Here is a 9,423-nt window from a genome sequence, read left to right as displayed (position 1 = left end):
ACTAGACCATGTGAAAAATATAAGATTTTATATGCAGTTCATTCATTCCCAGCTTTGTATTCTTGTTATAAAAAAGAGATTTAAGGTGCCATTTAGCTCCTAGCTTTCATGTCTCTGTTTCTAACACTGGTTAACTCTGAAGTAAATCTCACATAATTCCATGTTTCAGATAAATATTCACAGAACTGCTGCTCAGATTCATTTAGCACCATACAAGTATCTAGAAAAGGTAAATTCTCTTGCTCCTACAATTTTTTTTAAGTGAACAAGCAATAAAGTTAAGTGCACAATAAAACTGTTGTTCTTTTTATTTTTACCTCACTTTTAAGGCAAATAGTCTCCTAAAGCAGCTCTCACCAGTTTTTAAAGCCCTTTTTTCCTATTCTACCTTGTTCAAAATAATAATAAAATAATAAAAATAAAATGTAAACACCTTCAAGTCTGACTCTCTTAGGCAATTCCTTAAGATAGGAAATTTGGGTTCTGCTATTTCTGACAGTCACAGCTGCATCGTTCCCACTAGATGCACGTGCACATAACAAGCACCTCCTTATTCATTTGCTCCCTGCGAATGACTTTATACATCCTTGTGCCTACTCTCTTTTGTTGCTGCATAAAAAAAAATTGTGGTTTTATAACGTTTCCAAAAGGGACAATTTACCCAACCAACATTGGAGGGTGGGAAGAAGACAGATGCTTATTGTGTGTTAAGCATACAAGTTTTTCGCCGCATCCAAACGACACCGTTGGCAGCCCGCCCCCGCCGTTTATTCCCGATTCATATTTTCTGTGGAAAATCCAGCGAGTTACAAACAAACAAAAAAACAACACGGCGTATTTTATTTCTGAGGTGATTTCCTTCCAACGCGCCGTCCCGCGCATGTTTACTTCAGAAGGAAGCCCGGCCGGTTTCAAGCGAGTTTTACTTCGTAACACTGCAAACCGTAGCATTCACTTTCCTGGGATTAAGCCCTACTTAACCCTATAGGACTTTCCTCCGAGTAAGCCTGTACAGGAAGGAGTTTCCTGCTCAGCTCCCCTCGATATAAGGCGGCGATTCTGCCCCACACCGGCCCGCCCCCTTTCTGAGAAGAGAGCGCAGGCGCCGGGAGACCGCGAGACGAGATTTGCCCTTTCCTGTTGCTTCCTCCGCTTCCCTCAGAGCGGGAGTTTTTGAGCAGATGTGTTTCTCTCTCGCCCGCTCCTCGGACTTGACGTTATCATCTCTGAGGTAAGGAGTTGGTGTGTCTGCGCATGGGCGGGGCAGAGGAGTATAACCGTTGCTCAAAGGGGCGGGGCTTCTTGTCCGCCCGCGTTCCAGTTCCTACCCGCTCGAATTCACGAGGAGGCCCACCGAACCCACCCATTCACTCATTCTCACCAGACGCGCCTGCGCAGAACGGAAAGGCCCCGATGCCTAGGACGGCGCGCAAGGTTTCGGTGGGCAGTTTCGCTGTCAATTGACGACGGTTCGCGTCAGTTCTGGAAGTCAGTAGTCAGACCACTGTCCGCCCAGCAAAGGCAAACGGCCACTGAGGAGGCTGGGAGTCCTTTCATAATAACTGTAGTAGTAGTAGTAGTAGTAATATAATATACCGTTAATCCATTTAGCAGAAATGCAACAGGTGTGTTCCTTGTACCATCTGTTCCTTCATGAAATGAAATATCTTTGCCTGTTGAATTTCTGCCATGTGATGGTTATAAAAGTCTTACATGGGGGGTGGGGAGGCCTTTTGAGCATAGCCACCAGTGAAGGTTTTAATATCAAAGCATATCCCAATTGCTCACGAACTGAGTTTTCCAGTTTTGAGAAATTGTAGGCTGACTGGAATAAAAACAACGGTGTCTTAAATGTACATATGAGACTTGCCTTTTGAGGGTTTTTTTTCTATCCCCAGCAACTGAGTGCCTTTTGAAAATGGAAACGCCTGAATTAAACAAATCTACACTTCTATGCTCCACTCCAAAGAACTGTGAGACATCTGCTCAGAGCAGCAGCAGCAGCTCCTCAGGGAAACAGGTGTGTAGCTTTTATTATGTCTCTCCCTCCTAGCTGCTCCTAAACTGGTGTTATGTCACTGAATCTTTGGAGGTTTCTGCAAATGAGAGAAAGAAATCTTGCTACAAAATTTGACCCCAAGCTTAAAGTAAGAAAGATATGTATAATACAGGCTTCCTCAAACTCGGTCCTCCAGATGTTTTTTTTTTTTTTTTGCCTACAACTCCCATGATTCCTAGCTAGCAGGACCAGTGGTCAGGGATGATGGGAATTGTAGTCTCAAAAAACATCTGAAGGGCAGTTTGAGGAAGCTTGGTATAATAGATAACATTAGGGTGTTGTTGTTTTTGCCTGTTATGTGTATATGCATATATAAAACAAAACAAAAATTGGTTCATGCAGGTAGCTTGTTTTTTGTTTCCATATACCATTGTTATTAACAAACAAAAAACTTCGTTCTTACTACTCCCATATTACATTCACTTTAGCTAATGAGTGCAACTCTAAGAGAACGATTGAAGAAAGCAAGACGGTCCTTTCATTCAGCTTTCACTGTTGCAAAGCGTCTTAAAATAGATGATGAAAACAACGGTAGTCCTTGTGAAGGAAGGGCTTTATCTGAAGGAGAGACATGTTCTAAGTCACAAAATGAGGGTGAACATTTAGAAAAAGTTCCTGATGCCACCATGTGTTTGAAAAGTGCTTTGCAAGAGAGAGAGCTCTATGTATTGAAATATACTGGATGTAGTGAAGCTATACAAAGCTCTCCAGAAGTTCGGTCAGAAACAAATTGCGGGCAACGGGAACTATTGGATGAAAAGAGAATGTTAGCAAAGAAGATTCAGGAAAAGGAGGAATTTCTTCGAAGACTTAAACTCGTCAAAATGTACAGATCAAAGGTGAGATGCTAAAATGTTCTTGAAAATGTATTTAATTGAAAGTGTTCATTTTTTTTAGCCCTATTGAGAGCTTTTAGAAAAGCAAGTACTGCAAGGAAATGTGTGTTCCAATATTTCCTTAGTTCTCTTTTAATTCTAGTACTGTAATTAAGCGAAGAACTACATTAACCCAAATGCTGCTCCCATCCGGCATTTTGCAGTGTAGCCATCGTCAACCATAGAAATGACTTATTGTAGACACAGGATGCTGACACCAAAAAAATGCACTTATGTGCAAGTCTTGTTTATGTGCAAGTCCTTGTGTCTCTCCCGCTGTCTTTCTTCCTTTGTGACTTATCCTGAATAAAAATTATATCTCATTTTAGCTCTGTAAAATTATGAAGGTGATAATTTAATGTTAATCATACTTGGAGTAGACTCATTGAAATCAATGGACACTTAAGTCAATTGCCTTCAGTGATTCAGTTCTGCACAGTATCCATAGCATTTTTTCTGGTAGCCCAAGGATTTCCTTCTGTGCAATAGAATTCCCCCCGCCCTTTCTCTACCCTCAAGTGCCTTCCCCAGATCTGCTCCAGTGGGTTGGGGGAGAACCCAGAAGAGATTTAGGGGCATGGGAAGGCAGGCTCAGTTGCACAGTGAAAAGTACTTGTGCTGATGGAACAAGTGAAGCTCTCTATGTACATTGATGGTTCTGTGTAAATAGGAAGTAGTTCTTCAAGCAAATGCTGCAAAATAAGGCTAATGTCCAATATGGAAAGTATCTAGATACCAAAGATTGATAAAACATAATTTTTAAATGCCATTCTTTTAGGTAAATTTTGCACTAGAATCTTTTAATTTATTTTTTTTAATAGAATTGTTGAGAGGTCTAGCACTTAAGTTTTCAAATATTGCAGATTTGGAAAAGGGAGAGAACTTGTCAAATGTGATGTATGCTTGTTTGTTAAATCAATACTGGGATATTACCAAACAACTTCAGCTTTTTTGTCTTTTCCTCTTTCAGAATAACCCAACAGAGTTGCGGTCTCTAATATCAAAATGGCGGTGCAGTTCCCAAGCAATGCTATATGAGCTACAGTCATCCTTGTCTACAGATAGCAGGAAATTAAGTCTCACTCAATTGATAGACAATTTTGGATTAGATGATAAACTGTTACATTACATTAGAACAGAAGAAAACTTTACAGATGCATGATACGAGTGTTTCTATTTCATTCTTAACACATCAGAAGATAAATATTTTCAAAGTTTAAATTTGGCTTTTGAGCTGCATTGCTGGACTGTTGTGAATCCTTGAATCTTAAATATTAAAAGACTGCTGCAAAAAGTACCCGATTAGTTCATTCAGTATGTGAAACTCAGCCCCCATCCCATTATCCTTGATTCTCAATGCCCCTTTAGGTCTTAAAGCTGCTGTTAGAATAGAAGACAACTGCCACACTTACACTGCTGCAATTTTAAAAGTCCAGTAACCCTGTTGTGGTTTATAACTTCCTAACCCTCTGCTCCTCCTTTCCTATAATTTTGCCAATCCACTTTCCTTTCTACAGGTGGTGCAGTCTGCTTTTCCTGCATCTTAGCTGAAGTTTTCACTCAGTCCTACTTTCTTTCACACACTTCTTTATTTAAAGTTCATATCCCCACTGCACAACATTTGGCCCACTGCCTGCATTGTGCTTTAGATAACTGTCTTTGAATCCTGGCAAGCCTCAGAGGTTTCACCACCACAACAAGCACAATAAAATATAGGTATTTCTTTTCTTTTTTTATTCCATTGTAAAATACATAGTGAATAATATGTCTTTTGAGAATCAAAACGAGTTGCAATGTAATATCTAAAGCTATCTTAAATGTGCTTAGGAAAAACCCACTTTTTTATTTAACACAAGAGAAATTTATTGCTTCTAGTTGCGGATGAATCACCTTGCTAAAACTCTTGCACATCAAAGAAAGCTGGGAATGTTCTCATTCTCAGTCTCTCCACTTCAGCTTGAAGGACTGACAACTCCTGTGCCTGTGCTTTTGCAAGATCCACAAGCTGCTGTCTCTGCACAATGTCCTCGTAATGCTCTTTAGAAACCCTTTGATTAAGCAGCTCTGAGTCTGTAAAAATAAAATAAAAATAGAATGTGTCTGGTCATATAGAATGTGCAGCAGATTGACAAACTGATCCATATGATTTGCTTTCTTCATATGTTTAAAGGGGAGCATTGCGGGAATAACATTGAAGCAGTTCTCATTCTGCTGATGGAAACATGAACCAGCTCCAGTTTTGCATTTGATAAAATACTTATTTCCTTTGCATCCTGATGAATATCAAGTTGGCTATATTGAGTAGTGTAATCTATTACCCCATCATAGAAACAACCCAAAATAATCTTGGAAAAAATTGGGGCACAGTTTATCAGTGTCATAGCAATTAGTGATGCCTTTAAGATCTTGTCTCTCTCCTGATTCATATGTAACTTTTCCACCATTCTATGATTGATTTGTATGCTTTTAATAACATATACACTGGTATGAGTGTTGTAGGATGAAGTTCAGGAGAGAGAAAAATGATATGAACAGTGGATTAAACTTTGTGTTAGAGGACGTCAAATAACCTGGTAATTCTTCAAATGTGACTCACCAGTAGCCTCATTAATGTGCCGCCTTTCTGACACAATTACAAGCATTTCTTGTAATTCCTTGCTAAGTTTTCGGTTTGCTACGTCTTTCACACTAATTTGCTTCTCCAGCTCTTTCATGACAGTCTCACATTGTTGTACATTTTTCTTGTGAACCTGGTCATTTAAACATAAGCAAACATAGAAGTTGCTTGAGAACTGTTAAGTGAAAAGTTGCTAAAACAAGTTTTATTTCCTTGGTAAAATAGATTTGGGTATTTAGCATACATTTTTTTGCAAGCTTTCCCCGCTGCAGGCAAAGTGACTAACATAAGAGCTCAAAGTAAATTGCATTCATATATTGCATAAAACAGCAACAATAATACTATCATTAAGACACACATCCAATATTGATAGCATGAAACTAACACAAAAATTAAAGCTCTACATGAAAAGCAGGAATATAAAAAGATGGTGAGGAAGCGGGTAAAAACATTTAGAACTGGAAGATCAGGATTCTAAAGTATTTGTGTACAAACTTATTAAGTCCCACTCATTTTAATAGACTTAACTTTGAAATATGTATATTCAGTACTGAAGATGATTCATCCTATCCTATATGCCCTTACTGAAGCAAAACTTACTGGGGCCAGTGGGGCTAGCTACCATGGAAGTGTTGAAATGTTTGCAGCTCTTTACAGTTTTCTTCATCCCCAAACTATTAAACACAATTTTTAATGTATATATAATTGTAAGCTGTTCTGAAATCTTGATGAAATTGTTTATATTTATTAATAAAAAATATTGATATAACACAAAGTGTTACCACACAAACTGGAAGCGAGAAAGCTGTGTAGGTGTATACAGCAGTTGGAGAAGAAAGCATGACAAAATCCTTTTACAGTTGGACAACATATGCCTAGCTCTGCACATAGTAATAGGAGACAGGGCAGATTCTTTGGGTGGTGGTAGTGATTGTACACTGAAGAAGAGAATAGAGAAGGAAGCAAATTAGATTTATTTAATGGCACTGGCAAAACCCAGAAGGAAGTAGTGCCTAAACTAAGGATGGTGAGGGTGGTTGTATACTTTTGAGCTAAAGGTGGGTGTGTCAAATAGGCAGACACTCCATACACATATTTCCAAAGGGAGCTTACCTTATCTAGAAAATTGAGCGTTCCTTCCATTATTGAGACTTCATGATTCACTCGGCTGTCATAGTTTAATGCATTTAAGAACTGGGATTAAAAGCAGAGAGAAATCAAGCTAACAGAGTTGATGCTCCAGACATTAAACCTTGCTGCCCAATGCAAACTGAATCCCTTTATGTAAGTATTCTTCAACAGTGTGTTAGGACTTTGCATACTGCCCAAATCTTTTGGTTTCTCATACAAAGTAGTTCTTACTTAGGTAGCATGCCAATACTAAAGTTATGAAGTAATAATGAACATGCACAAAATACCAGTCACAAACACCATTCCTGGGGTAAGATGTCACTGGACTAACACCATACTTCATATAGAGTGGAACTCTTAGATGCACCAATTAATGAAAGATGATAAACAACTGATTAAAAATCACTTTCCTGAAACATACAGTTGATTCAATTTATAGTAAAATCAGTGGAGCGGTAACTTACAATCTGATGATGTTTGGTAACATTCAGCTTTTGAATATCTCGAGCCTTTTGGTTCAGATCATCCACTTGCATCCGCATTTTTTTATGTTCCCATTCCAGCTGAAATATCCCTTTACGGAAATCTTTGCTTTCCACCATGCTGGCAACTTTCCTTTCTCCTTGAGCCTGGGGGTGCAGGGTAGGAGAGATATTAACTCCTTATATAGCTTGATTATTTACTTCTGAAAGAACTTATCAACTGGAATTCTAAAATCCCAGCTGTAATGAGAGAAAACAGAAACTGCAGCCACATTCCAATGAAGGGTCCTTTTTGTGCGTTTATTAAATGTGTTGGCTTTTGAGACACTCGCCCACTATTAAGGCTTACCCTATTAATGGCTACAAGATGGGAAAAGCACAGAGATCATTTACACTACATGTGTGCAGCATACATACAGAACAGACTCAGTTCTGAAAAAAGACCAGTTACCCGGATTACGCTGTTCAGCTCTTCAATTATGGTCCTGCTGATAAGAATAGCATCTCTGTAATCTGGTATTAAATTGGTACCCTCTAGTTCTACTTGTCCTTGCTTAAAAAGAAACTGGACCATCAGATCTAGCTGAAATGTCATCTTCTGCTCTCGAAGCCTACAATTGCAAAGGAAAAAAACTTTTTCAGTAACTGGTATATATAGTTCTAAATCACACTATGGCAAATGTATTTGGAATACTCCAATATTTCAAATGTATATTCCTATTCATGTCTATTCAGAAATAACTGTGTTTACTCCAAGATGGGTGTAAGATTGCAGCATAAGCACTCAGCGTACTGGTTAGTCTGGGCCTGAAAATGAATTTAAAGGAGGAATTAATCATAACAGCACCTTATGAACCTTAGTAGCTAAAAATGAGGATTAACCCTTCCAAGGACCAAACTAGGTATGGCATTAGTTACATAGTTAGCCTTAGCATAGAATATTTTTTAAAGCAAACTAAGCAATAGGAGTCAGTGAAACTGACTGCAGTGTAGCTTTCCTTTGTTAAGGCTGTAATACCACAATGTCAGTAAACATAAAAGGAAAAAGCAAGCTTACAGATTGAGCTCAGCAAAAACTTGCTCAATGTCATTCCGTAGCCTCTCATCATCTTCAGTCCTCTTCTGAAGGAAAGTCTGCATTTCTGCAAGTATCAGTGCTTTTTGCTTCACCTAAGCAAACAGGATGGCAGAACATGTTCACATTACTACTCAACCTTTTCTTTGCCAAGAGTCAGAATTTATGATCCAATTTATTTAGCAGAACTGCAAGCATCTTGCAGCCTTTTGATGGCTTAAACTTAATACTTTGGGATGCTTTCAGAAGTAAGAATATCACTTAATTCCTCTAACTGTGGTAAACATGTTTAGTATCTCTTGTAGTCTGTTCAGGTTTCTAGTGTGTGGGATGTAGGATTGCCGAGAGTGCTCATGAGCTTGGGAAGGCTTTCTTTTATCCTCATCCCCTTATCTTGTGATTGTATCCTTTGTTGTACTGTGATGCTGCACACTACTTTGGGAGCCTGAGGGCTAAAAGTGGCGTGTGTTTGTAATATAGCTTGAGAGCATAGCATACTAAACCACTGTTATTGGAGTGTTTAGGATGTTGTGATGCTGATGACTTGGCACATGTATTCTCTGCATACAAAGCTAGAAAGAAATAAAAAAGGAGCTTCTTGCCTTGTGGGATCATTAGAGCCTGTCCATACATTTCCTACCAGGTGAGTACTGTGGAACTCTGGCCCCTGGTATAACATTCAGTTCAGATCAGATTATCAGAATGTTGTTCAACTATGAAAATATTTTTCAAAGCACAGTACAAATAACTTTCCCTACCATCTGTTCACTTTCCACCTTGGCTCGCCGAGCTTCACAGAAACGTTCCCAGTTGGGAAGGTCAAGACCCTCAGGTTTGTTTTCAGGTTCATCCATTTCGTCAATGCCCTTCATTAAATGGGCAAGAGCAGCCTTTAAAGCCTCTGCAGAGCCTGGCCGTTCACCATAGGGGTTAGCAGAATCCGCTGGAACCTTCGCCCTGAGAGCTCTTCCGCCATGGAACAGAGCAGACAAATAAGGATTCTGCTACAGGTTGCTTATGCATTCAGAATAAGGATGCTTGTCATTAAGATCACTTTGTTTCTAGCTGTATTTCTTTTGTGAAGTTTGTAGGTATTACTGGCTACCTTCTTGTTTACTTGCTTACTTTTACAGTTCCACATATTGACCAGCGGTAGAGCCTACATTCCTTTCCATGGAGCAATG

General features: G+C 39.1%; 2 protein-coding genes across 4 annotated transcripts in view; one reads left to right on the top strand and one right to left on the bottom strand.

Annotated features, from left to right (window-relative positions):
* Positions 1-361: 361 nt before the first annotated feature.
* SFR1 (SWI5 dependent homologous recombination repair protein 1) lies at positions 362-4,231 on the top strand. Of its 3 annotated transcripts, none has more exons than XM_053389276.1 (4): positions 362-1,231; positions 1,899-2,020; positions 2,488-2,898; positions 3,905-4,231. In XM_053389276.1, exons 2-4 carry the CDS (start codon positions 1,919-1,921, stop codon positions 4,094-4,096), a joined length of 705 nt encoding a protein of 234 aa, XP_053245251.1. In that variant the 5' UTR covers positions 362-1,231; positions 1,899-1,918; the 3' UTR covers positions 4,097-4,231. The 3 variants fall into 3 exon arrangements, with proteins under 3 accessions (XP_053245251.1, XP_053245252.1, XP_053245253.1); XM_053389277.1 differs by lacking the exon at positions 362-1,231 and adding an exon at positions 1,254-1,440; XM_053389278.1 differs by lacking the exon at positions 362-1,231 and adding an exon at positions 1,471-1,488.
* Positions 4,232-4,643: 412 nt separating this feature from the next.
* CFAP43 (cilia and flagella associated protein 43) overlaps positions 4,644-9,423 on the bottom strand; it is a 44,875-nt gene continuing 40,095 nt past the window's right edge. The window contains exons 33-39 of the mRNA XM_053389275.1: positions 8,998-9,205; positions 8,222-8,334; positions 7,616-7,775; positions 7,147-7,311; positions 6,665-6,745; positions 5,531-5,684; positions 4,644-5,004 (exon numbers count right to left, since the gene is read on the bottom strand). Of these exons, the coding sequence (XP_053245250.1) occupies positions 4,829-5,004; positions 5,531-5,684; positions 6,665-6,745; positions 7,147-7,311; positions 7,616-7,775; positions 8,222-8,334; positions 8,998-9,205 (1,057 nt within the window). The 3' untranslated portion in view covers positions 4,644-4,828. The remainder of the gene's footprint in view (positions 5,005-5,530; positions 5,685-6,664; positions 6,746-7,146; positions 7,312-7,615; positions 7,776-8,221; positions 8,335-8,997; positions 9,206-9,423) is intronic.

Source organism: Podarcis raffonei, chromosome 5, assembly GCF_027172205.1.
Source record: "Podarcis raffonei isolate rPodRaf1 chromosome 5, rPodRaf1.pri, whole genome shotgun sequence".
In the NCBI taxonomy this organism is placed as follows: Eukaryota; Metazoa; Chordata; class Lepidosauria; order Squamata; family Lacertidae; genus Podarcis; species Podarcis raffonei.
Note: the sequence above shows the minus strand (reverse complement) of the source record. Positions and strands in the feature narration are given on the sequence as shown.